The sequence below is a fragment of the Ailuropoda melanoleuca genome, chromosome 1, assembly GCF_002007445.2.
Source record: "Ailuropoda melanoleuca isolate Jingjing chromosome 1, ASM200744v2, whole genome shotgun sequence".
NCBI classification, from domain to species: Eukaryota; Metazoa; Chordata; class Mammalia; order Carnivora; family Ursidae; genus Ailuropoda; species Ailuropoda melanoleuca.
In genome coordinates, this window is record NC_048218.1 from 65,796,910 (window position 1) to 65,824,843 (window position 27,934).

General features: G+C 42.8%; 1 protein-coding gene across 1 annotated transcript; it reads right to left on the reverse strand.

Moving 5' to 3' along the window:
- Positions 1 to 27,934, reverse strand: ROPN1 (rhophilin associated tail protein 1). Its single transcript, XM_011234431.3, has 6 exons — positions 27,875 to 27,934; positions 12,595 to 12,722; positions 8,504 to 8,621; positions 7,101 to 7,262; positions 1,027 to 1,202; positions 1 to 548 (listed from the first exon to the last, which is right to left on the reverse strand). Exons 2-6 carry the CDS (start codon positions 12,708 to 12,710, stop codon positions 482 to 484), a joined length of 639 nt encoding a protein of 212 aa, XP_011232733.1. The 5' UTR covers positions 12,711 to 12,722; positions 27,875 to 27,934; the 3' UTR covers positions 1 to 481.

Below are 27,934 nucleotides of genomic sequence, written 5' to 3' on the forward strand. Positions count from 1 at the left end.
TTTGGCAACCTATTCCTCGCAGATAGCTAACCTCAACAAATATCAGTGAGTGAGTGACAAGCATCATACCAACAAATGGCGAACTGAACTGGTAAAAATGTGGATTGACTATGTAAAAGATGCTCCTCTAAGTTATGCTTAGTAATCACAAAACCTCAAAACTGTGTCTGGTTGACATGCTACCTGTGAAAATCTCACAGCCTGGCTTTGACTTGAGAGACATTTTCTATCAGTGCTTGGTTAGCCACTTTCAGTCAGTGTCCATGTGGGAAGGATACATATCTTCCGTTAATGTAGGTGTTTTGTTCCAACAATGTTACATCTTAATTCCACACATTTCTGGGTTCATATGTTTGCCTAATTGTTTATTAGTGCGGACCAGTTGTACAAGAAAATTGACTTTGGATGGTGCGTGGGGTTCAGTCATTCTGAAGCACAATCATTTCTGTTATCTTCCTTTAAAATGGCCAAAACAGTGCTTTTACTCCAGCCGAACCCTCGGGTTTTGGGTAAAGTCATTGACTTTGATTAAACCATCAGGACCAATTCTGTTTGGGAAAAATATGTATCCGGGGTTAGTTCGCCCAACAATCAATCTTAAGAAAGACAGTATATTAACTCTCTCACTCCAAGTGACTTCTGTGTGGCTCCTGCCCTCATCGCCCTCTTTTTCTCTTGCCAGCCTGCTTCTCCTCCTCCACCCCTGCCCTGCTGGTAAACCTGAGCGTGGGTCAGTCACCTGGAGGGCTTGCTAAGACGCAGATGCCTGGGTCCCGCCCCTGAGTTTGTGATTGGGTATTTTCAAGCGGCAGCCTGAGAAGTGGCATTTCCAACTCATGACCAGAGTCACTGTCCTATACCATTCTTCCCTGCCCTTTCCCCTTCTCTTTTGGGTCCTTAGTTCTTGCTCTTCACAACATTTCTCTGTCCCCAGAACAGTATAATATAGTAACCTCACTATATCATGGGCTGCTAGGTTTGTTTTCCCTGTATTCTTTCCCCTCTGCTGGGTAAAAGTTTACTTACACTTCCTGTTCGATGTAGTTCAGCATTCGGCTGACATGGGAGGCAGAGATCTCCCCATCGACCTCGGCAATATATGTGTAGAGGAACTGGAAGGTGCTAAATGGGATCCGGGGAGGTCCACCGTCATGGTCAGATGATAACACTTCGCACACTATTTTGAGAGTTTTGGCAATGGTCTATAAAGCCATAAGATAAAATGAGAAAGTCACTATTCCAAACTAAATTCCTAAGATCAGTTTAAAGATTTTATTTATTTATCTGAGAGAAAGAGAGAGCGCTTGCCCATGTGCAGGAAGGGGAGGAAGGGGGGCAGAGGGAGAGGGAAAAACAGACTCCCGCTGAGCAGGGAGCCCTGGGTGGGGGGGCTCGATCCCAGGATCCAGAGATCACGACCTAAGCCAAAAGTAGAGACTTAACAGATCCAGGAATCCCCCCTAAGATCACTTTCGATGCAAGAAAGAAAACAAAAATATTGCTCTCATAAGATGAAGCGGGAATGATGTAATATTCTGCAAAACTTGAATTTTTTACACCCAAATGTCATTTAATTTCATCTAAAAAATATTGATGTACTGGGTGTCTTTCTTGTTTCCTCTCCTTTTTTTGTCGGAGGGATACTCTCAAGGAATTAAGTTTATGAACTGCTGAATACTTTAAGATATTTATTACTTTCATCAGAATAACCTCGCTAAAGGAGAATTTGATTTAACATTCTGAAAAATTAAAATTATTTCGCATTCTTATTACTCTCCAGTCTTACCTCTGGAGAGTTGAGGTAATCAGTCTAGCTCATGTGCTCCAGCCGTACTTGGAGCAACGCCTCAATAGGGGAAGGAGGGAGAAGAAGGTCAGCCCTGGGAAGACAGGAGTCCCAGATACAGCAAAAGTGACACTGAACGTTAAAACCAGTTCTTCGAAAACACGTAGATCATCTAATCAGAACACCTGGTATTTTATATGCCATAACATTCACCTTGTTGCTGGGAAACAATGAGGAGATGATGGATGCAGAAGGTTTATGGTACAAGAACAAACACTCCTTACAACGAAGCTTCAACATTAGAAGATCATGTTCAGAATTCGGTTTTACTCACCTCTGTCTTTCAGTAAACCTCCTCTTTATATGCAGTTCACAAGTGAAAGAGTTGTGAAATCACGGGGGCAAAGGAAAGAAGTGATTTGAAGAAAGGATAGTTTACTGCTGAGTTAGCAAACATAGGTAGTTTGCCAAAACAGATGATGTGCAGATTATCCTTAAACACCTTCCAGGGATCAGTGAAAAATGAGTCCTGAGAGGTGAACTGGGTGTGCGGGGGGCAGAGAAAGGCAGCTGCTGTATGTCCCCAGCAGGCTGGCCAGCATTGTTCTTCCTCTGCAGTCGTTGTGGGCTGTTCTGTCCCCCTCCCATCCCCTGAATATAGTGGATGTCTACAGGATGCCCCTTTAACTGGTGTGTTACCCAGGGGTGTAAGTGGGGATATATCAGGAGGTATATGAGGATCCTGAATCCACTTGGCCATCTTCCCAAAGAGACAGTTTTACCTGATGACAAGTGACTTAAACATTGTTCACAGTAATTATTAACTTTAATTGATTTAGTATTTAAATCTTTTTTCTTTACATTGATAAACATTGCTATTTTATGAAATGGAATCATCAGTGTCCACGAATTTTAAAATGATAAACCACATTGTGTCAAAGAGATTTTGGGATTGCAGCAGGCCACTTGCATGGACTCTCTCCCACCCTTGGGAGTCCTCACCTGGAAACTGATGTGAAGCCCTGTCCGTGGCAGCCTGCTGGGTGCCTCCAGGAAGGAGGGTGAGCGGCAGGCATGCCAGAGACTGGGCAAGAGGCTGTCGGTGACATGGAGGGGCACGTGCATGTCGTGAGGTCAGCAGGACGGGCGGTTTGGGTACATTTGCAAGCAAAGGTGCAAAGAACTCCAGCGTTTCCACTCATAGCTCATCCTCTCTGCTTCTCTTTCTTAAAAATTCCCTACTGCCTTTTGTTCTGCTGTTCTCTTCCTGCAGGCTCGCCCAGATTGGGGTGCTGTTAAGGGCTGAACTGTGTTCACCCAAAACTCCTATGCTGAAGCCCTAATCCCAGTACCTCAGAATGTGATTATATTTGGAGATAGGGCCATTGAAGAGGTAATCAAGTTAAAATTAAGTCATTAGAGTGCGCCCTAAACCAATAGGACTGCTGGCTTTACGAGAAGAGGAGATTAAGACATAGAGACACCGGATACATACATACCCAAAGGGACAGCCATGTAAGGAAGCAGAGAGGGGCGCCTGGGGGGCTCAGTCCGTTAAGTGTCTGACTCTTGGTTTCTACTCAAGTCATGATTTCAGGGTCTTGTGATCAAGCCCCCTGTTGGGCTCAGAGCTCAGCGAGGAGTCTGCTAAAGTTTCTCTCTCCCTCTCCCTCTCCCCCTGCCCATGCTCACTCATACTCTCTCTCAAATAAATAAATCTTAAACAAACAAAGAAAGAGGGAGACAACAGTCATTTACAAGCCAAGGGCAATGGCCTCAGACACCTTAATCTCAGACTTCCAGCCTCCAGGACTGTGAGAAAATACATTTCTGGAGTTTAAGCCACCCAGTGTGGGGTGCTCTGTTCTGGCAGCGCTGCAAGGTAATACAGGTGCTTTCTACTCTAAACAGTATCTTTTGTTAATCATTCAAACGCAAACCTCAAAGTTCCATTGTCCTCATAACATTTTAAAATATTTTAAAATATTTTATTCACGGATGAATGGATAAAGAGTTCTCTGGACTAGAGCTTTTTGGAAAACTTAAGTAAATTTAAAGTAAACAAGGATCCGTATTTTGTTGCACAAGATTTTTTGGTCAGGTAGGGATCCACTTCATAAAGAGAGCCTTTAAGAATCTTCTGAGACTCACGAACTCGGAGGTAAAAGCCTCAGAAAGTGAATTATTTGCTAACAAAACACGTCCTTCCTTCCAGTGAACACAATCTTCCTTTTCTAGCATCAGTACCAGTGGAACAGGAGGGAATATAGGCTAGTCTAGAGGAAGGAGTGCTGAGAGGGAAGAGGGATACAGGTCTGCATGCCACAGCCTTTTGAATCCTGGGTGTAGACTGGGAGAGCTCAAGAAAGTCCCTGCCATTAGACAAAAGGAGGGAACTGGTTTTTCTAAATGGCAACGAGATCATGGCTGGCTGGTGAACTGGCAAAGGAAGGAGTCATTCTGGGGCTTGCCTCTAAGGATATATGATTTTTTTTTTAAAGATTTTTTAAATGTATTTATTTGACAGAGACAGAGACAGCTAGCGAGAGAGGGAACACAAGCAGGGGGAGTGGGAGAGGAAGAAGCAGGCTCCTAGCAGAGGAGCCTGATGTGGGGCTCGAACCCATAACGCCGGGATCACGCCCTGAGTCGAAGGCAGACGCTTAACCGCTGTGCCACCCAGGCGCCCCAGGATATATGATTTTTTTAAACAATTTTATTCATTTTTTTTGAGAGAGAGAGAGCATGAGCAGGGGGAGGGGCAGAGGGAGAGGGAGAAACAGCGCGATCCCAGGACCCTGGGATCAGGTCCTGAGCCGAAGGCAGATGCTTACCTGACTGAGCTGCCCAGAAGCCCTAAGGGTATATGATTTAACTAGAATGCAAAGCCTCCACCAGACGTTGATACCCTGTACCTCCACGTTTAAATTCCCAGCAATAGGGGCGCCTGGGTGGCACAGCGGTTAAGCGTCTGCCTTCGGCTCAGGGCGTGATCCCGGCGTTATGGGTTCGAGCCCCACATCAGGCTCCTCTGCTAGGAGCCTGCTTCTTCCTCTCCCACTCCCCCTGCTTGTGTTCCCTCTCTCGCTGGCTGTCTCTATCTCTGTCGAGTAAATAAATAAAATCTTTATAAATAAATAAATAAATAAATAAATAAATTCCCAGCAATAGTCCAACATGAAACAGATGGGTATAATGGGCCTGGTTCCTGGCTTACAGGGCAGCCTTTATTTACAGACCAGCCCTCAGGCTGACTACACCCCTACGTGTTCTATGATGTTGGGATGATGAGGGGCACAGTCAGATCCCTCAGGACCTCACTGTTATCCAAAGCCACACCTGAGGGTGTCTCAGTGGAAGCAGAGAAGGCAGAATAGAATCACAGACTGTTAGAGATAAAAGAACTTTATGGAACATCTAATCCAACCTCCTCGTTTTGGAAGGGAGGTAGAAAGATACAATTCACCTCGTGGTTTCCCCTCCCCAGTGTGGGAGACAGACATACCACAGTAAAACTAGCAGCTGCTCTGTGAGCTCAGCAGAGGGAGGAGTGGAATTTAGTATTCCGTAGTCACCTTTGGTTACTACGAGGTGTGTGGACAAGGAGAGGACTCACACATCTCACAAGGTGGTGAGGGTCTGTGAAGTAGACCACTGGAGCTAGAGAGCAGATGAGGGCAACCTGAAAGGGGCCCTCAGAACGTGCCAGAATGGCAATGAGCTAGGGGGTGGGCGGCACTGTGCTGTGAGAGAAAAAGACTTAGGCTGCATGCAGCTGGGACTGCACAGACAGTATTTATTCCCGTGGATTTCCAAGGACCAAGAGATGTGGGAAACCCTTTGCTTGGTGGCTCTGCGGTCCTGGAGTCACCATTTCCCTCTTACACTCTGCTGCCATCTTGAAGAATGGAGTGGTGTGGAAAAATCTGAGAGACTGGGCATTTACCTCGAAGCTGTTTCCAGTACTGCATCAGACTAAAATTCCTGGATAGAAATGAATCCACTTATTTTCCTACTCAACCCTTTGTGGGTGGGTAGGTCAGGAAGATCAGAATTAACTACTGATAAAGTACGCTCTCACCTCCCCACCCCAGACATCTCTGCGTGTTGCGTGAGTAAATTCGCGACCCTATGAGAATTTAATAAAATGTGTCCATTTTTAATTTTTCCTCCTGGACTTCCCCCAATCTTTGGGGCTATTTCCACAGAAGCGTGATAGTACTGATAGGCAAAACATCTGTCCTGGCTGCATTTTCCTGTCTTTGGAGGAGAGCAATTTATTCACTATATCGTATTACTATACAGGACAATGAAGACAAAAACCATGAATGGCCTCTCCTCTCCTGGTCTCTAAAGAAATGATTATAATGAAAGTTGCGGGGGAAGCCCGTTGGAAAAGTTGAACTAGGTAATATTTCTCATAACGTTTGTCAGAAACTAAAGTGTCAGATATGCATCTCACGTGTGCTCAAGAAGAAAGAATAATATAGTGCTTAGATTTGTTCACTGATTGAAGCTACCTTTGTGTATCATTTCCTTTTGGCAGAGGCAATAATTTTCTCATTAACTTTCAAACTTGTCCATATTCCGGAATTTTTGAAAAACCATGTTTCTGATTCATTTTCCTTTAAGCTATTATAACAGTGTTTAGTAAGAGTGAGTCCATATGTAAGATGATACCTAGAACTTTAAATATCTATACAAACTGGATGCAGTAGCTTTTTCTTTAAAACAGAAAGATTCCTTTCCCAATTGTAAATCAAGTCAAATTTAGAAAAGGCATGAATTTGTATGAGCATCCTACATCCATGATGATGTCGTAACTCTAAGTCTGGAAATAGCCTCATTTCTCCTTTCCTGCTCTCTCATCTCTGATTTTTGTATCCAATTATGCTTATCAAATAGTAGTTTTCTGAAAGGCTGCACCTCTTTTTTAAAGGCTCTGTTGGTATATCTTCTAGGTGTCTGGAACCCAAGTATAAGCAAATCTGCAGCTTGGTTATCTTTAGGAATATGAGTGGAGCGGGAACGGAAATAAATCTGAGGACAATGATTGAAATTCATAAATAATCCAGAAGCCACATTCTAGTAAACTCTCCCCAGAGTCTGATGACTGTTTCCCCCTCTCACCTCCTCCCCCCTGCTTCTGGATGAGGAGAAGAGGAATGACCTGATTCACAAAGGAAGGGAAGTAGACAAGACAGGCACACTCGTCCTTAGCCCAGGAGACGGACTGTGTGTACAGAGGTTCCACTCTCCCAGGCCCAGACAGAGCTTTTCCCGTAAGGAACGAAAAGCAGTCGAGCTCACTTACAACTCCAAGAGAACTGCAAGCAAGAGCTAAAAACTTCAGCCACTCAATCTCCTCCGTGAAGCGGCCCACATTCATCACACTATTAAACAGATCTGTTGGGAGACTCAGCACTTTCCACATCTGGGCCAGCTCATCTGCATGAATGATCAGTCTGCCAGCAACCTGCAGGCCAGGGGACAGACGACAGACAGAGAGGGAGGGACAGGATGACAGAATGAGAGACACGGCCCAGCAAGGTCTGCATTCTCTCGGCCCTGCAGCAGGGGGTTTGGTGGTGGGGAGTTGGGATCAGGGGAGGACGCTGGCGGTTCTCTCTGCGAGGCCAGAGAAATATTCAGTGCAGTGTTAAGCATGCTGAGGTATAATTCATTTTAGCACTAGATGTCAAAATTACAGGGAAATAATATCTTTGTATTACTTTTTAATTTTTTTCTGATGCTTTTATTGTCTTCTGTTTTATCCCTAGGTTGTCCCTATTAGACAGATAGGGCAGCCTAAAAATGAAACCAAGGGGCAGAGGACTTGTCTGAGACCACTAATCAGTAGTTCTATGGAATTCTTTGCACTAGACTTCAAATGCAACCCTCATGCTTTTCCAAGAATAATATGGGGTCTGTGGTCTGGATGCCTAATATTGCTTCCTCCCAGGTATGTCAGGTCTCTGCCACATCTGTTGCATAAGGGGCTTGGAGGAAGGGAACAAATAGCCAGTTGCTGGCCAACAATGTGATAAGGCTACCGATGCCCCAGTGAAGCATACGCCTTCCCTGGCCCCCTGATTCTAGGGAAATGCTAAGCCTCTGGGAGCAAGGTGTTTGGCTGTCAGCCCTCAAACACCCCAAACCTCTCTGTCATGGCTTTTTAAAGCAGAGTATGGTGGTGCTAAACCATAGTCCCTGGGAACTGGCCAAACTACAGCTTTCTCAAGTCAGACCTTCCTCATCCATTCACTGGAAAGCTCCCAGAGTGATGTGGCTGTGGAGAGCGCCAGGATTTTCCCTAAAAGCGAGGCTATGTCTGCACCTGGGATAACTGGGGAACTAAATTATGCGCCTCTCCAAAGTGTGGTTGGCATGATATTATGGTCTTGATCAATAAGGGAGACATGGTCAAGAGACTGTGAATCTGTGCTTTTCTGGGAAGAAAGGATTAGTATTGACTTGATCCCTGGACATTCTGCCACTTCAGAGAAGTCTGGGATGACCCCACTAATAACTCAGCTTACAGGCTATTTCAATATCATTCCTATTTCCCCCAGAAATTTACTTTCAGTGCATGGTTTAGTGAATTTTATGATACCGAGTAGCCAGCTGGCTGGCTGGGGGATGGCAGGCTTTTATCTGTACCCACCTGGCCTTGGCATTGCCCCATCCTCCCCCCTGATGCTGTGGTACAGCCCTTACCCGAGAATGCAGGATCTTTAACAGCTCAGGTGTAAGCTCTGCCCAGTTAGACAAAGCCACTCGCTCAGACCGTTCTCTCACCGGAGGAATCTCTCCATGGGACATAGCCCCGAAATAACTACAAGAAAAAAAGTTAGGGGGTGGGGAGACCATCCTACACTCCAGTGGCCTCTGGCTGCTTTGAGAACCCCCTCCCCTTTTGCTTGAAGGAAGGGGATGGAGGAAAGAACATTTGTTAGGGGCTTCTATATGCCAGACACTTTGTTTAGTTCATTTAGTTTATTTAGTTTAGTTTAGTTCGTTTATGCACAGGAAAAGCCTGAATGTGTTACATGCCACTCAAGCTATAAAGAACACTTAGGGAGTAAAAAGATTTGTTTGTCTCTAAGGATGAGGAATAATCAATAAAAATTTTGGTATGGAATTCCCTGAAGCATATTGAGTCTGAGATTTTTTTCCCTGTCACCCCTCCTAAGTGTTTTATATACACACGTGTGTGTGTATACACATACACATATACATATATATATACAATAGGAGATATAGAATATATATGTATTATGCATTATATAGAAGATAATATATCGTATATACATATATACACATAATACATATGTAATACATAATATAACAGTAAATTGTGTTTCTCCTATCATATCTATTATATAGAATACATATAAATTGTATAATACATGATATGTACTTACATGTATGTACATACACATACACATAGATTATATGTATTGTACACATTATATATTATATAACATATACATATTCTATGTATATACACACACACACACATACACACACACATATATATATAATAGGAGAGAGAAAAAGAATACTGTTATTTTAAATCCTCTACTTTCTTTTACAGAGGAAGAATCCTGGTACCTGGAGGAACTGTTTTTCAAACATAAAATCTTTATTTTCAGTAACATGGTTATTGACATACTTAAAGCTGATTATTAGGTCGTGTGTAATATGTAATACATAATCTCGTACTGGGTAATCTAGGTAGTGGGTAATATGTAATCCTTGTAATATGTAATATGCAATCTTGGAAAAAAATTGGAAGAGCACTAAAGTGACTTGTCCAAGAAAGGGGAGGAGAGGGAGGTGCTCTTGGGGTGAGCCCAGGAAAGGTTTCCAGTTTGATGTTGTGAGGCTTGGCCTTCAAGGGGGAAGAGAGAGAAGGGCACTGAGGGAAGCTCAGGTGAGAAGACAAGCCACGGAAGGGTTGAGATGATCTTATGTGGGATGTGTGAAGTAAAATCCTTCTCTATCTTTCCTCAACAATTTAAATAAAATCTGCCTGTTCACTGACGTTTTGTGGAGTGGACTTAGGGTGCAATGTGGAAAAAATGCTGAGTCCTATTTCAGGGTTGGTTTTAGATACAAAGGACTGGGGCACCTGGGGCTCTGTCAGTTAAGCATCCCACTCTTGGATTCAGCTCAGGTCCTGATCTCATGACCCTTGGGATTGAGCCCCATGTTGGGGTAGTCTGCTTGGATATTCTCTCCCTCTGCCCCTTCCCTCACTCTCTCTCAAATAAATATATCTTTTTAAAAAAAGATAAAAAGGGCTGCCTGTAGCAGGGAATGGACATAAGCAGTTGACATATGGGTCACCAATGCTATTCAGAAGGGTCTGTCTCCATCAAAAGCCTTGTTATTAGCTATCCCTGGATCACATGGCTCTGCCCCTCTCTGCTTTAGTTTTCATTAATACGTATTTTCATTCTTTTTCTCCAGATCCAGGTAGTATAAAAAGAATAATGGAAGGAATTTTGTAGAAGCCCATATTAGGGTCAAGGCATACAATGATGGGGATGAACTCCTGCCTGTCTCTATGCCACAGAGCAATGCAAAGCGAAAGTTACAAGGACCAAAACAATACCTTCCAGGTACCCCTTGGAGGTCAGCAGCAGGGAGGGCAGAAGAAATAGTGCTGGACACCTTTTGCCATATGCGTGAGCAATTTCCACAGACAGATCAGTGTTGAGGTAGGTGTGGGTTCAGGGTGACAACAGGAGTGGGCTATAGAAACTTGAGTGGCATAAACGGGAGAGACAGAAACACAGCACCTCCTTTAACAGAAGTGACTGCCCAAGTAGAGAGTGATACTCAGCAGCCATGTCTTTGGACGTTTTAGCCAAGTTGGTGAGCAAATGTGGAAATGAGGCCGTAGTCATGGATTTAGTACTCTGTGGCTTATTTAGCTTCATTTGCAATGAACAATTCCACGGTTGTTCACGTATATTACAAATCCATGTGGTCGCACAGACCACAAGACAAGTTCATGTCCCGCTGATGTCTGGGAGGTGATTTCTTCACTGACAGCGCATATGCAGGGAAATTCTTGCTCGTGATGAATTAAGCACATGTTTTGTCTTGGAAATACTTTGTGGAGTTTCTAAAGGGCTACAGGCTTGTGAGTCCCATAAAACCATCTGATAAATGCTTTTCATGTCTGAATAGATGGAGAGTGCTCTCAGGTCATGCTCTCCTTTTTCACTGTAGTTAAACTACAAACTGATTCTTCACGGATATCTAAAAAATTTATAGCACATGATACAAAATGGGAGCAAGCCGGCTACAACAGTGGAATGTTTTCTCCCATAAATGTCAGGGACAGTTGCAAGAAATGTCATTTTCCTTGTTATAAAGCAGCGGCATAATAAAATGGGGGATTAAACTATCGTGTAGTATAAAACAAAGTCTGTCTGAGTGTGCCAAAAGGAATTAGTCTTCTGATGCCAAAGTGCAGCCTTAGAGATAATATGTAAAATTTAGAATGGAAAACTAAACAGGGTTCATTACCAGCAAAGCAACCCCATTATGTCCCTTTTTACGAGCACCACTGGCTTATTTTCCTTCCATCTGTAAAAGCTTCATCCTGACCCAGCCCAGGAGCAGGAGGGCACTGGCTTAGAGACTGTGAGGCTCCTCGTGGATAACATTCTGTGCCTTCTCAAGGTGTCCACACCTTCTTCCCACCTGCTCAATACACCTCACGCTGAGGACATTCTCCCTTCACCCAGCCCACGAGCGAGGCTCAACAGCATCTCTGACTCCCCTGCTCGCACGGAAACGCTACAAAGGAGGTCATCATTAAGCAGTAAAACTAGCCTGACAATGATCCGGGAGCTATGGTTATTTGCCAACTCCTGCCTCAAGCCCCGGATCCCCAGTTTCAAGCGGCCTTGTGGGTGTCTAAGAAGCAATTTCATAGCTGAGAAGCTTTCTTTGCAAAGCTGTTTGAAACGGGGCCAGCAGCGAGCTCTCGCTGTGTCAGCTCGTTCCACTGAATAGCCTCTGGAGGTCGCTCCTGAGAGGGGGCGCCTGAGTTTGAGGCACAGTGTTTGCAGCCCGGCCCAGCACGCTCCTCCTGCCCTCAGCGCTCATGTTGCCTCCTCTCTCCAGAGTGCCGCGTACACTGCGTGCACACCTATATGTTGAGGGAACCGATGAGTTCAAGCAAACACTAAATAACAATTTGCCCAAAGACAAGGTGCAGAATGTCTCCTCCGGTTGGGGCAAGAATGAGTTTGATCGGGAGTGGAGGAAAGTGTCTCCAAAAGGCGCCACCGCAGAGGCGAGCCAGCTGGGACCGAGCGCGCACAGCCCAGCCTGCGGCCGCGGCACCCCGCTCCCCGAGGAGCGCTGCTGCTCTCTAGCGGTGACACCGGAGCCCGGGCCCCGGTTCAGACCCGGGAAGGCCCGCGGGGATGCGGCCCAGCTCCCCGCGCTCCTTTTCACTGGGACCCGGCAGGGGGTGCGGGTGCCACCAGGTTGTGGCGTTCTAACTCCTGCTGACGGCCGCAGGACACTTGGCCAATTGCTCTGGCGTCCTATCGCTCAGTCTGGGTCGCGGAGGGCCACCCGTCCTCAACCCTGTGTGATGTATTTACGTATGGGGTTTAAAGCACCGAAGCAATAGGAGAGCTGAGCCTCACATGCTCTTCAGTCCCGACCCCCAGGCTGCAGCCATGACAACCTCCTCAGCTTTCCCGAGGACCTCCCCTCCTCCACCCGCACCTCCACCTCCAGTGGGAACCCGGGGCTGAGGGGAGAAGGGTACGCACTCTGCGGCCCACTGGATGAGGTCCTGCGGCTGGGTCCGAATGGCGGCTTTGGTGAATTGTTTCAGCAATTCCGGCAGCTCCGGGGGGATGCATATTTGCTTATCTGTCTGAGGCATTGATGGGTCGACCTAATGGCAGGGGAAAGAGAAATAAACAAATTGGGAATCTTCGAATCATAAAATGGCAGGAATCCTGGACCAGAGGCCCCCCCAGCCTCTGTTTGATACTCCCCATACCCGGGGAGTTCACTACCTCACAAGGTGTATGCATTCTATTGTTACACAATCCCGAAGTTAGAGAATGGGTTACTAATCGTTGCTTTTTGTTCCTGTAAATAATGTCCTTTACATAAAGACCGCACAATACTTCTTCATTTAAAAAGTAGAGATGCAAGACGTAAGCCAAAATATCCCCTAATGATGTCACCCCCAAATATTAGATGTCTCCTTCCAGAATTAGTTCAACAGATATGTGTTGTATAAATACAAACGGGGTCGTGCACAGCGGCATAATCATAACATCTTAAACGTCTCTCTCTCTCTCTCTCTCTCTCACACACACACAAACTTTTATGGCAGAATAAGTTGTAGCAAAATTTACTCTGTGAATCCTCTATTATTTGACATTAGGTTATTTCCAAACAAAAAACATTAAACAGCCATTTGGTGAACATCTCTCCTGCATGTATTTATCTTTTTTAATAGTAAAAGAGAAAACTTGTACATTTCATTCAAAAAGTTCCAGGACGAATTGAAAGAAAACATAAAAGTCCATAGATGTTATACAAACAGCAGATTAAAAGATTTTGTTTGCTGTTAGTAGAGAAAAAGAGACTGGATAATCCAAAAAGCTCCCCATCTTCAAAACACCTCTATGTTAGACAAATCCAGCAAACGCACCTTTCAGATTAGATTGCCTTGCTGAACTTGGAAGAAAGTGAGGGAAATCTGTTAAGTGCCAAATAACGCGAGTAAAGCAGAAACCAGACTGGTAAGCAAATGAAGAAAGTAAGGGGCAAATGAAGATGCCAGGAACTTGACCCTTGCAGACAAATGATCAGGCAAGTTGCAAACAGACCAGGTCATAGGCCCACAAAAGGTGAACAACTAAACTGCAGGACTCTCTTACTCCCACCCCTAAATCTGAGACCCTCCAAGTTTCACTCCCTCAATGTGAACAGTAAAAATATCTGCCTGCGGGCAGGGGGAAGAACACAGAAATGTATCTTCACTGTTGCTTCTTGCTGGGGGCAAGATAGTCTCCCACGAGTCTGTTGCCGTGAACTAGGTCTAAGTTTTAGATTTACACCCCTGACCTTGTTGGGAAATTCCAAGACAAGAAACTAAAGCAACTTCAGGTTGGTGGTACTCCATTCTCATTTACTGAATGTTCTTTTGTTTGAAGGAAGAAGGGTACAAAGATGTTGATTGATTTTAGACTTTGTAAAAAGTCAACTATGCATAGCAAAATTTCAAGAGTAATTACTATAAAAATAATATTGCCAGCAAACCAGTAGAAAGGAGAAAAGGAATTAAAAACAACAAAAAACACAACTTGATCAATCCGCAAGAAGGCAAGAAAGGAGCAGGGAAAGCATAGGAAAAGTGGATGGACAACATGATAGGAAGGAATCCATGTCTATCAGTAATCACAATAAAAAGAAAGAGTCTTAAGTGTGGCCATTAAAATACGGGAATTATCAGACCAGATTTTTAAAAAAATCCAACGATGGGCACATCTGAAAAAACCTACGGACACAGAAAGGCTGAAGGTGAAAGATATATGGATAAATAGGCAAATAAAACCAAAAGAAAGTTGATGTGGACATGTAATACCAGACAAGAGACGTCAAGGCAAAATGCATTATTAGGAATAAGGAAGGTCAGCACATAATGATAAAAGCTTCAGTTCATTGAGAAGACTGCACAGTTCTCAGTGAGTAGGCTACAGATACCACCTGGGGTGAATCTAGCAATGCTGGACAGAAAGGAACTATACTGTGCAGGGTTACATATATATGTTATTTATTTATTTAGAGAGCAAGTTGGGGGGAGGGGCAGAGGGAGAGGAAGAGAGAGAATCTCAAGCAGACTCTGCCCTAAGCACGGAGCTTGATGCAGGCCTGGATCCCACGACCCTGAGATCATGACCTGAGCTGAAATCAAGAGTCACACACTTAACCGACTGAGCTGCCCAGGTGCCCCTAAGCATTTTATTTTCTATGTATGAAATACTTCATAATTTGAAAGTTACCATTACAGATTGTTTCTGATAATTTTTCTTTTTTTTTTTTTTTTAAAGATTTTATTTATTTATTTGACAGAGATAGAGACAGCCAGCGAGAGAGGGAACACAAGCAGGGGGAGTGGGAGAGGAAGAAGCAGGCTCATAGCGAAGGAGCCTGATGTGGGGCTCGATCCCATAACGCCAGGATCACGCCCTGAGCCGAAGGCAGACGCTTAACCGCTGTGCCACCCAGGCGCCCCTCTGATAATTTTTCAATCTATTTTTATATAGCAAAGGGCAGTGCCTTATTTTGCTCATATTATCTGGAAATATATATATAAAATTGTGGTTAAATACACATGACAAAATTTACCATCGTAACCACTTTTAAGTGTACGGTTCCGAGGCCTTAAATGCATTCTCATTGGACACCCATCATCACCATCCATCTCTAGTACTCTCTCATCTTCCCAAACTGAAACTCTGTACCCATTCAACAATAATTCTCCATTTCCCCACTCCCCTGAGCTCCTGGCAACCACCATTCTGCTTTCTGTATTTACGAATTTGACTACTCTAGGTACTTCCTATAAGTAGAATTATACAATATTTGCTCTTTTGTATCTGGCTTATTTCACTTAACATAATGTCCTCAGGGTTCTCTCATGCTGTAGAGTGTGTCCGATTTTCCTTCCTTTTTAAAGCTGAATACTATTCCATTGCATATATATACCACATTCATCTGCCGTTGAACATTTGGGTTGTGTTTGTCTCTTGGCTGTTGTGAATGATGCTGCTATGCTGGGTATACAAATATCTTTTCAAGTCCCTGCTTTCAATTCTTTTGGGTATATACCCAGAAGTGGGATTGCCGGATCAGATGGTAATTCTATTTTTGATTTTTTGAAGCAGCGCCATACTGTTCTTTAAAGTGGCTGCATGTTTGGACTGTTTGTATATATTTTGACAGAATCTTTTAGTTGTGCAATTGTTTATTTCTGTTCTAAATGTTAAAATGGCCTTATATAAATGAAAAGATGGCCTAAGCCTAATTAACTAGGCTTCCGAGATAACAATAACAATGATAATCCTTGGTTAGTACAAAGCAAATTGAAGCAAAGCCTTTACCCCATGCCTCGTCTAAGAACATTCTGTGATCTCTCTCCATTTTTGGCCAATGTCTGGTAAGCTCTCTTTTTCTCAAGGATCAGTCCTTCTTTAACCCCTTGCAATTCTTTCTGTTCTCACCACCCCATTTTTCCCTTAAAATCATCGATTACATCTATTAACTTCTGGTCCGTGTCAGATACTATGTTAAGTAGTGTGCATACATTTTCTCACTTAATCCTCAAAATATCGCTATGAGGTAGATTCTATTATTACCATTTTTCAGATGACGAAACTGAGAGAGAGAATAAAACTTTGGAAATGACACATAGCCCATAAGTGGCAGAGGTAGGATTTGAACACACATAGTCTGAGGCAGGAGGTGGCCTGTTAAACATGACTGTCCTTTCCTTCTTGAGGCTTTCTTTTCCTTTGATGGCAGGTACCTTTTTTGTTTTTCTATTTTCCTTTGCACTCCTCCTCTGTCACCCTAACTTTTTTCCTCTTTCCTCATTTTAAGCACGAGTTTGCAATCTTCCCAAAGTTCAGTCTTCAGCATTCTGAGCTTATGTCTCTCTGACACTGTTTTTGGAGAGCTCACATCCTCTCATGGCTTCATCCACCACAAAACGGTGTTGATTATACTTGTTCTTCTGTCCCCGACCTCTCACCTGTGCATTTGTGGTTCACTTCCTACTGCCTCCTGGGCACATCTCCACTAAAATTTATTCTCCATCTCCCAGCGAAGTCCCCTCCCCAAATTTGTATCTGAACATCATGCCCCTATTTTCTCAGTCATTTGGCCTCAAAATTTGGGGCCATCCACTCTCTTCAATCTGTGGAATCTCAGGAAATTCCAAGGATATTTCCTTTGAAATGTGTCTCCAATTCATTCCTTTCTATTTCTACTCCTTTTCTACTATTCAGCCTCTCCCCACCTACTGGCGGCCTCCTGACCGGGATGCCTGTCTCAGGTCATTCCCTGGTCTATTCTGAGTGTATCCAGATCTATTTTCTATGCTGCTGTTCATAGGTCAGAGAGCCCTGTTCACAAAATGGCAATCATATCCACCCTGACTTTCAAGGTTCTCTGTAATTTACACACAACTTTAAATTAGAAATTTTCTGCTAGTATTTACCAACACAAATTTCCAACACGTAGTCTACTCTGGCATCCTTCCAATTCTTCCAGATTATATATCTGAAGGTTGGCACTTGCTCATTCATTGTTAACAGAACTCTATCTTCTTTTCTATTTCCCTCAGGATGTTGCTAATTCTGGCTGCTGTATTTGAAGTGCTCTCTTTTTTTCCCATCTATTCACACTCTACACACGCCTAAGCTTCATCCTGAGTCCTGGTATGCCATCGGTCTTCCTAGAAAACTCGGGAATCATCAAATATTTTTTGTAATACACATTTTACCATTTCATCCCATTCTGCCTTTTACAGATCTCTACAGCTGAGCCGTCCACAGTGGCCATGGCAGAATGGGTTACAGGTGTCTCCAGGAGAGATCGATGGTTGTAAACTTTTTCTAGTGATACAAAATTTACAACCATTTTACAACCATCCACTGATTTATAACAGTTGAAATTATATTCGGAAACAGTTTGGCTCAGTCAGTAAAATTCCAGATTTCAGTAATTATTGTTTTTGTGCTTAAGGTTTTATGTGTAACACTTGCCAGAGGAGATGCTTGTATATAGGGCTTTCCCCTTTATCCACTACGTTAGAACCATCTCCGTGGGTCTGCTTAAGATCACTTAATTGTAATGTGTTTGTTACCAGTGATAGTCATTTGTGCATAAGTTTCAAATATGCAGTTCTTCCTTTCATTTAATTTGCTTATTTTTTATATTTTCTCCCAACAAAGAGGCACGTGTGCTTCATCATCATCACCACCACTTGCTCATTGTTTGAAATTGTGACTTGATTTATAGTTATTTATTCTTAGCTTTTGATGTATTCAAAATCTGATTCTTAATGACATTTTGTAATGACATTGCTTGTTTACAGAAATAAAAAAAGTTTCTAAAAACATATAATAATGGAAAATAATTTCATTGGTTTAGTAAAGGCGTTTGAAGCTCTTTAATATCTCATGAAAAATATTTTTCAAAATATTTCAACTCCACTTGATTATAACTAATTGTTTATATTCTTAGAAATCTAGCACTTTGGGGTGTCTGGGTGGCTTAGTTGGTTAAGTGTCTGCCTTCAGCACAGGTCCTGATCTCAGGGGTTCTGGGATTGAGCCCCGTGTTGCCGTGTATGGGGCTCCCTGCTCAGCGGGGAGCCTGCTTCTCCCTCTCCCTCTGATTTTCCCCCTCCTTGTGTGCACACTCTCGCTTGTGCATGCTCGCTCTCTCTCAAATAAATAAAATCTTTAAAAAAAAAAAGAAATTTAGCACTTTGATTATTAAATCATATTTTCAAAATTCCACTTTATCAAATGCTTACTTTTTCAAAAATTTTATGTAATTTATTTTAAAATATTCATAAGAAAATGGACAACCTTATTTTCTCCGCAAATTGATTTGTTATCGTCAAAAAGGCCCATAGTCTCCTTAATACTTTCAATATATTATTTATTTTCCTACCATAAAGTATAATTTAAAATTGAGTAGTAATAATTTTTATAATATCTATTATTTTTAGGATTATTTCAAATTATTTAGGATTATTTGTTTGCTCTGATAATTTTTTTATCTGCCTAAATAGCTTATTTCATGGAAAAGTTATCAAATGAGGAAAATGGTGCCAGGAAAATCATGCCAGGGCCTTAATAGAAAATGTCTGTATTAGATAGTTGTTTAAGAGGATAATTCTTTAAGTTTCTGGTCTCAGGACACCTTAAAAGTTATTGAGGACCCCAAAAACCTTTTGTTAATATGGTTGTATCTATCAATATTTGTCATTTTTGAAATTAAAACAAAAATTTTTAAAAATTAATTTAAAAAAAGAAATCCTTTACATAATAAGTAACATTTCAATGAAAAATAACTATAGTTTCCAGAAACAAAAAAACCCTTAGAGAGAAGAGTGGCATTGTTTTACATTTTTTGCAAATCTCTGAATGGTTTAATAAAGACAGATTCTTATATTTGTTTTGCATTCAATCTGTTATAATATCACATATCATATAGCTTCTGGAAAACTCCACTGTATACTCTTAAGGAAAAGAGTGATGAAGGCATATCATGTCTTAGTATTATTACAAAAACAGTTTTAACTTCATGGACTCCTACTTCCCAAAGTCTCAAGTTGCCTGTAAAGTCCCTGAAACCACACTTTGAAAACCACTGTTTTAGGAAACCGTTTACAACTATTTACAGCAGTAGGTTACATCAGACCGGATTCAAGAAGCTAATTAAAAGGTCCCATAATTAGGAACTAAAGCCAAAATATCTCCCACAATTATAGGATAATTCATTTTACCAACCTGCCTGCGTAATGACCACACATTTGGGACCAGATGAAGCCTAGGAAATATATAAATGCTACTCTGGAATAATACTATTAGAAGACGCATCGATGACATTCTGTATAAGACTAATTAATCAAAGCGTTTCCTTGCAGAGTGGTGAATCTGCAGATGTTAAGTCACTGGGTTCAGTTGATAGCACTAGTGAGAATCGCTGGAGAGGAATGCTTGGAAGAATATGGATCGTTTTGCCAAAAAGTACCAAAACAAACTACACAGGATGATGTCTATGGAGTAGTAACTAAGTACTTTAAAACAAATCAGATGTTACAGATTATGCAAGCACAGCAGTCCCCGCCCTGGTGGGAAATCTGTGATGACAGGAAGGTGGGAAGGCTTTCCATCGTCTCTGCTCACCACTCCACGTTCTCAATGCCTGGGATGCAAGTAAGACATTGTTTTGTTCACAATGAGCTCTTGTCTGTAGTTCCCCTGTAAATGTGAATTCCACCTTAAAGGATGTTACTAATAAAATCCAAGCCGTTCTGGTTCCGTCTGTTTTCAGCTTTATGTGAAGAAACTATTTGCTGTTTCCTACCAAGGTACCTACTATCAAAGGAAAAGCTCTTTCTCTGGAGATTAGGAGCTAAAAGAAAAATTGAAAAAAAAAATGTCGATCTTTATTGCAGAGTTGTTGAGGAGAGTATTGTCTTCAGAAAATTGGCTTACTTGACATTTTTGAGCAGCAGAATGAATTTAATCAAAATCTCAAGGAGTGTGTGAAAATAAGTAGACTAACAATGCTCTTGGATTGAAAGGAAATGTGAGGTTATATGCAGTTCAGTGGGGAGTTTAACTGATATTCTAGCTTCAATCCTAAGGAAGACTAGCAGCAAAACATCTGTTAAGTGTCACAGTATTTGGAAATACATGATATGAAAAAGTTCAAGAGCATTAGAAATCTATTCATGTAATCACGAGAATTTCAAGGAAAGAAAGAAGGAACTAAATGATCCAGATTCTGGTTAATAGTGAAAAAGGAGTTTCTGTCAATTGGAGAAAAATCAGTAAATACCCTTCTACTATTTGCCAAGACCCATCTGTGAGGCAAACTTTTCCACTGATGGTAGCTTTAAGAATTGGAAGAGAACATCATTAAAAGATGTTTGTCGGGAACCTCATGTATTCAACACAAAACTTGATGTAAAGCAAACTCATGATAAGAAAGCAAGCTTGACTTCTCTTTAAAAAACTTTAAAATGTTTATTTGGGAGTTTCATTCAAATTACACGGTTATATTTTTACTGTTACTCTGTATTTTACTTTTTATTATAATTATGTAATAAAAATATATTGAATTTTTGTATAAGCTCCCTATAAACCTCCCAATACCCTGCAGTTTACCCCAGTGTGTGTATTACATATATTTCTTTGTGTGCTATGACATCAAAAAGGTTGAGGAAGCTCAAGTCCTTCTGTTGAAAAGCTCTTAAATTTTCTTTCCGTGTTTAAGTTGCAGTGGTCTAAGATTATGTGCTACAGAAGAAATTCTGGTGGTTATTGAGATCAATTTCTAGTAAAAGCTGAAACTGACATAATTTTAAAACAATGTTCATTAGAAAGTAAACTGTAAAAATACTGGTTGTTAAGGGAAAAATTAGTTTCTGGTTTAAATTGCTCACCTAGAGTATTAGAAGCCGGCGAGAAAGTTTGAGACAAATGAGCAAAGTGAATACATTTCTTCTGATTGCAGGGAAGTAGAACTCACAGAATATCCCACAGGCCAAAGGCACCTGGTACGTTCTAAAGAAAACAGGAGCCAAGGGGAAGAAGTAGGAACATCTGACTAATCACTAGCAGAAACTCCCTTACCGAGGAAGCATTCGAAGGCAGTGTGACTTTGCCCACGTTTATTAACAGGAGTTGGGATTCCCTCATGAGAATTGAAATTGCTTGCTGCGTTGTTAAGGGGGGGGGGTGGTCTTTAAGATTTCTGACACCTATAAAACGCCAAAGCATGAGCAAATTTTAAGATGGTCATGTGATTCTAAGATTGAGATCTGCTGACTGAATTTGAAAGAACAGAAAATTTCTAATCTCTTACTAATCAAATTTTATTTTATGAAATAGTAACGGTGTAATAATCTTTACAATATCATCTGGTGCAGCGCAATCCAACCACGCCTCACCTCTACCCTCAAACTCCTTCACTCCTGCTTCGGCCTGGCTTGATCTTTGCATTCTCCAACAGGGAGATTCTATTTCTTTCTTTCTTTCTTTCTTTTTTTTTTTTTTTTAAAGATTTTATTTATTTATTCAACAGAGATAGAGACAGCCAGCGAGAGAGGGAACACAAGCAGGGGGAGTGGGAGAGGAAGAAGCAGGCTCACAGCAGGAAGAGCCTGATGTGGGGCTCGATCCCACAACGCAGGGATCACGCCCTGAGCCGAAGGCAGACGCCCAACCGCGGGGTCACCCAGGCGCCCCTTGGGAGATTCTATTTCTTACTTAATTTTCAGGGAATGACTTTCCGCCCAAGGCTGCATCCCACCCAACTATTGTCCTCACTTTCAGAACATGAAGCCTTTTCCTATCCGAGTGAGACCAAGGATGTCAGAATGAATCCACATTGCCATCCTTTGCCTACCTAAATCTATCTAAACACATTTTCATGCTTTTTTGCACGCCCAGTACTTTTTTTTTTTTAAGATTTTATTTATTTATTTGACAGAGAGACAGCCAGCGAGAGAGGGAACACAGCAGGGGAGTGGGAGAGGAAGAATCAGGCTCCCAGCGGAGGAGCGTGATGTGGGACTCGATCCCAGAACGCCGGGATCACGCCCTGAGCTGAAGGCAGATGCTTAACGACTGCGCTACCCAGGCGCCCCCGCCCAGTACTTTTTTTATATTATGTTATGTTAGTCACCATACAGTACATCATTAGTTTTTGATGTAGTGTTCCATGATCCATTATTTGCATATAACACCCAGTGCTCATTACAACACGTGCCCTCCTTAATACCCATCAAGGGGCTAAACCATCCCCACACTCCCCGCCCCTCTGAAACCCTCAGATTGTTTCCCAGAGTCCAGAATCTCTCATGGTTCATCTCCCCCTCTGATTTCCCCCCTTTCAGTTTTCCCTTCCTTCCCCTAATGTCCTCCATGCTAGTCCTTCTGTTTCACATATGAGTGAAACCATATGATAATTGTCTTTCTTTGCTTGACTTATTTCACTTAGCATAATCTCCTCCAGTTTCATCCATGTTGCTGCAAATGTTGGGTAATCATCCTTTCTGATAGTTGAGTAATATTCCATTGTATATATGAACCACATCTTCTCTATCCATTTGTCTGTTGAAGGGCATCTTGGCTCCTTCCACAGTTTGGCTCTTGTGGACATTGCTGCTATGAATATTGGGGTGCATGTGGCCCTTCTTTTTACTACTACATCTATATCTTCTGGGTAAATACCTAGTAGTGCAATTGCTGGGTCATAGGGGGCATGCCCAGTATTTTTTAAATTATATGTTAAATGTGTAAAAACTAAAGTGTGTTTGGGGTACCAAAAATTTCTAATCTGTCATGCCACTGCTGTTTGACCACCCAAAGCCTTGCTGGTTTCTCTTTCCCCCAGTATAGTTGCTCTGCAAGGGTCAAGCGCAATCCTCAGTCCACAGCCAGAGTTGGCAAATGGCCCCAGGGGAAAAAAATGGCTTGTGATCATCAGCTCACCTTGGAGGGGCTCCATGCCCTCCTGGAATTGTAATCCATCTAGTCCTCATTGCTTCTAAAGCTCTCCACTGTCTCTACAATGTTTTTAAACATGTGTTTTCTAGGGGCGCCTGGGTGGCTCAGTCATGAAGTGTCTGCCTTTGGCTCAGGTCATATCCCAGGGTCCTGGGATCCAGCCCCGCCTTGGGCTCTCTGCTCAGCAGGGAGCCTGCTTCTCCCTCCCTCCCCCCACCCCCCCTGCCCTGTTCCTGCTCTCTCTTGCTAACCCTCTCTCTCTAATTAATAAATAAATAAATCTTTAAAAAAATAAAAATAAAGGAAGAAGTTTGACTTACAATGTAGTTCAAGACCTTCAGTTTACAAACAAGAGAACTGATGTACAGGGAGGTGAAGTGATTGGCACAGGGGAACAATTTATGTTGGAGCAGATGCAAGAATCTGGGTCTACACCATTGCTCTTGCCACACTATATCGTACTGCCTCCTTCTTTCTATATAATGCACTGACACAGTATGGATTTTCTCTGGGACAACTCTCGTCTCAAATATTATGTCCTGCTGTCCCCCTAAATCACTGAAATATCCTGGATATTCCCATTTGCATCATGGAAAGTACATTTTTAGCACATTGAAGTGGAACAAAAATTATTTGTCAGAGTATGTCCTAATTTTTTGTCCTGGAAACATGGTAATTGTCTAACTAGATTCCATACAGTTGCAAAGAATGGAAGGATGGCCAGCATAAGAAAGGCCTACGAGCAGTCGTTGCTCATTCATTATCTCATTTAATCTTCACAACACTCTATGGGTGGGAAGGTTCTAATATTATAATTATTTTCCCAATGCCAGGAAATTGAGGCTTAATTTTCCCAGGTAACATGTCTTAGCCACTCACATTATCACATCACTCTCAAAAACCTTTAGTGGATCTTCATTTCTTTTCTCATCAGAGTGATGTCCTGTCTGACTTCCAAGTTCTCCACAATTCATCTTATTCATATTAGCTTTGCCTCTCCAACTTTATTTCACTGAAATCTGGACCATTTTCTATCCTGGGCTTAATCCACGGTCGAGCCAACCTAGCACTGGATGCCAACAGCAATATTGCTAAGAGCTGTCCCACCTGACCTTGTCTTTTTTTTTTTTTTTTTTTTTTTTTTTTTTGAGCAGGAGTTTTTGGCTTTGTTACCAGTAAATTTATCAAAATTGCTTATATATCATACTAATACCACCTCTTGGAAGTTATATGAGTTCCACGTATTTATCATCTCATGAGTGAACAGGTATCCATTTTGATTTTTCTTAACTTAGCCATGCTCGTATTTTAAATCCCTCATGTTGATATCATGGTCCACAAGCCCAGGGACACCATCTACAGACTGCCATATTAACCGTGCTCCCTATGGTTATGCAACACGCTCCCTAATTTGGGGATCTGGTGTACAAACCTGGGGCCACCTTAACACTGTCTTTCATTAGTTGATTAGCTTCTATTTCTTCAGAGTGAAATGTCAGAACACACCCCCCAATCATGTTCCTCCTTTTACTTGTCCTCCCTACTTCTGATTTCATCATAGCATTCCTATGATTCAGAAACTCCAAGTGTGTGGGGGCTCTGAGGGAATGCACCATAGTTTTCAATATTTTTTTTCCTGTTTCCTTTACCATTCCTGCTGATGTTCAACATTGCTCTTGTCTCTTCCAGCACGAACTGTCCTTCCCAGCTAGGTGAGCTAGGACACCCACAGAGCGGAGCAAACACCAGTGAAGCAGCACTCTTGGCTGTTAGACAGGAGATCAGGATTCCGGTCCTGGGCCACTCTTTGACTAATTATGTGATACTGAGCAAGTAATTAATCCATTTAAACTCTATGTATCAGGACTAGTGCTGAGTACTGGGATCCAGAAATGCATGAGTCATACACCTTGCCCTCCGAGAGCTCATAGGCTAGAAGAAGGGACTGATAGAAAAATAAGTGATTAAAATAGGATAAAGTGTTAAAAAGTCTGCACTAGATAGAGGAAAACAGAATCTCCCAGATAAGACATCCAACACTGGCAGGGAGGAGAAAGTCATCAGAAAATACTTCCTGGTGACTTTGAACAGAGACTTGGGGAGGCCTGGTTTGTTCGTAGCTGTATTCTCAGTCCCCGGACTAGTGCCGGGTGTAGAGCAGGTTCTCAGTAAGCCGCTGTTGACTGATGAGAGCAAGGAGGGAATTCTTCTGCGGCCAGGACTCCTTAGACAAAGGTGTGGAGGCATCAGAGAACGTGGCCAATTCGGGGAACTGCGGTAATTACGGGGGGCTAGGGTGGGTGGAGGCAGAGTAGTTACACCTCGGCCTGGAACTACAGCCTGAGTCCAGAATGTAAAAGCCCTGGTTCGCTGTGCTGAGGCTGGAGAACTTTATCTTGAAGGCAACAGGGAGCCCCTAGAGGATGTAAGCACTAGAGACACACAATCAGATTTGGGTGTCAGCTTGACATGCCAGTTACCAATTTACTGCCTCTTGGCCCCAAACGTACCCTGCATTGCCTCCTCGGCAAAAAGGGCATTAGGTCCTTTAAATAGTTCTCCTTTGTCAGCACGTCAAAGTCTGTCGGTAGAGATACGAGAGGGGGAAAGGGTTTCTCTTGTGGGATCCTATGCTCTCCTTGTTGGGCATCAGGACCGTGTGGTCTCTGCAGCGCCGCAATCCTGCAGCAGCTTCTCCAGCCTCTGGTCGCTGCAGTATGTGCCCTCCTGTGTGTCCGACTGCTACCATGGATGGCGGCCAGCAGTGCCACCAGCTTCCCCTGGCCCCTCTCTTGGGAAGCTTTGTAGCAGAGTGCTGCCACTGAGTTTGGGGAGAGAGCAATAATCACTCACGGTCATATTCTTTTCATAAATGGCTTCTTCGGCATTCTAGACTGTGGATTTTTGCCTGCCTGGCACCTCAGCAATTTCTCTACCATTCAATGAACTCTGGCCACACCCTCTTTGACAAGCTTTTGGGAGGGCAGCTCCTTCTTGGGTGATCTATCTCAAGGGGAGTGGTTGTTCCTTATATTAGTGATTCCTGTATACTTTAGATCTCTCTTTACATCTTACTAACCCATCTTCCATTACTCCAATACCATTATAGTTAAAAATTCCTTATGTTGAACTTTCTTTGTTCAGCTTGTATATGATTTTTCTTTTTTTCTTGGACTCTGAAACACGCACTAATCGGTCAACACCTGCGCACATGGGCTGAGGGGAGTGGAGTGAAGCTTTAGGCAGGGAGCGTGGTTAAAAGAACATGGCAACACTTTTGGGAGCAACTCTTGAGAGCATCATTGCCTTTGAGGAGTTGAAGTGGGGAGGGATAAGAAAGGCAGGAGCTATAGGACTTGGTAACCACTGTGGGAGGAGGAGAAAGGAATGTAGGGTGACGCCCCACTGTTCAAGCTTGGATGAAGGGTAGATGGTGGCACTGTGGTACAAATGGAGAACACTGAAGGACGGGCAGGTCAGATTCTCCTTCCATGTTCCCTTTTACTCTCAGGAGTTCCATGTACTTTTGAGCCACAGAGAGAATCATAGACTCCTTAGGTTGAAGTGGCGCGAAAGCCCAACTTCTCTGCCTTTGATCAATATAGACCATTTGTTCACAGCAGATAAAAGAAGTGAGGAAAGGTCCATTTTATCTTAATAGTCCATGATTCTAATGCTTTATAAAGTGCTTTTCTACTCTTAAAGCTCTCAGTATGGTGGGCCATCCTTATTTACTTTTTCCAGGCCCCTACAACTCTTTAAAATTCAACAGATTTCCTTTTTTCGTGAAGGCTACATGCTTCCCAATGTGGAGTGGCAGGTTCAACATGTATGTGTTGGGTGCGGAATAATATAGTTCTTATCAAATATGTAATATAGATATGTTTCTGGAATTGTTCTTCTGGTTTTATTGGTGTAGGCTAAACAGAGCTTCAGTTATATTAACAAAAAGCTGCAGTTACATGAATAAAAGTCTCCAACACCAGAATCTCAGAGGCAGTTTCTATGAACAGCTCTTGGAACCAAGGACCAGGGAATTGGATATACTCGTTCCGGCTTGGAATAGGAGATGGTGGGTTGTAGACACATGATTATCCTTGCTTGGAATGAATCCCCCCACTTTTTCACATGTTCTTAGATCTCAGCTCAGCTTTCCCTGACCTCTTGTTCCATTACACCTTCTCTGAGTACCACTAACCTACCCCTCCTTGGCAGCACGTAGCTCAGCTCTAATTTTACAGTATCTGTGTAATTCTTCGATTAACATCTGCCACCCCCAATAGACTGAACTTGAGGGTAGAACAGTCAGTTTCTGCTCACTATGGAATTGCCAATGCCTAGCCTGGAACACAGTCAGTGATCAATAGATATTAGGAATATGAATGATTGATAGCAGTTTTTAAAGTGTTACTCACACCCATTAATCCTCATGACAATCCCCCCCATAGATATGGAAAAAAAAAAGTGGTGTGGCTAGTCTGGAGGGGGCTCTGATCCCAGAGTCTCTTCTGGTTTCAAATCACTGTCCTCTGTATACGAAATCATAAAGTAGTAGCTCTGGGAACAAAATATACAGATAGTTTGGGCAGACAGCAATAATCACCATGATCACATTCTCTTAGAGATCACAGTCCTCTCCTCTTGCTCTGTGAACAAGGACGGATTCGGAATCCAGATGGGCCCATGGGCAGGACTCTTCCCTCAGACCCGCGCAGCCCTGGGGGCGCTCACGGCACTTCCCTCCAATCCACTTCCCCTCTAGGGTTGCTACCTGAGGCTCGCTCCCAAACGGGCTGTCTGGTACGGGGCGACACCTCGCGTCTGGCCTCAG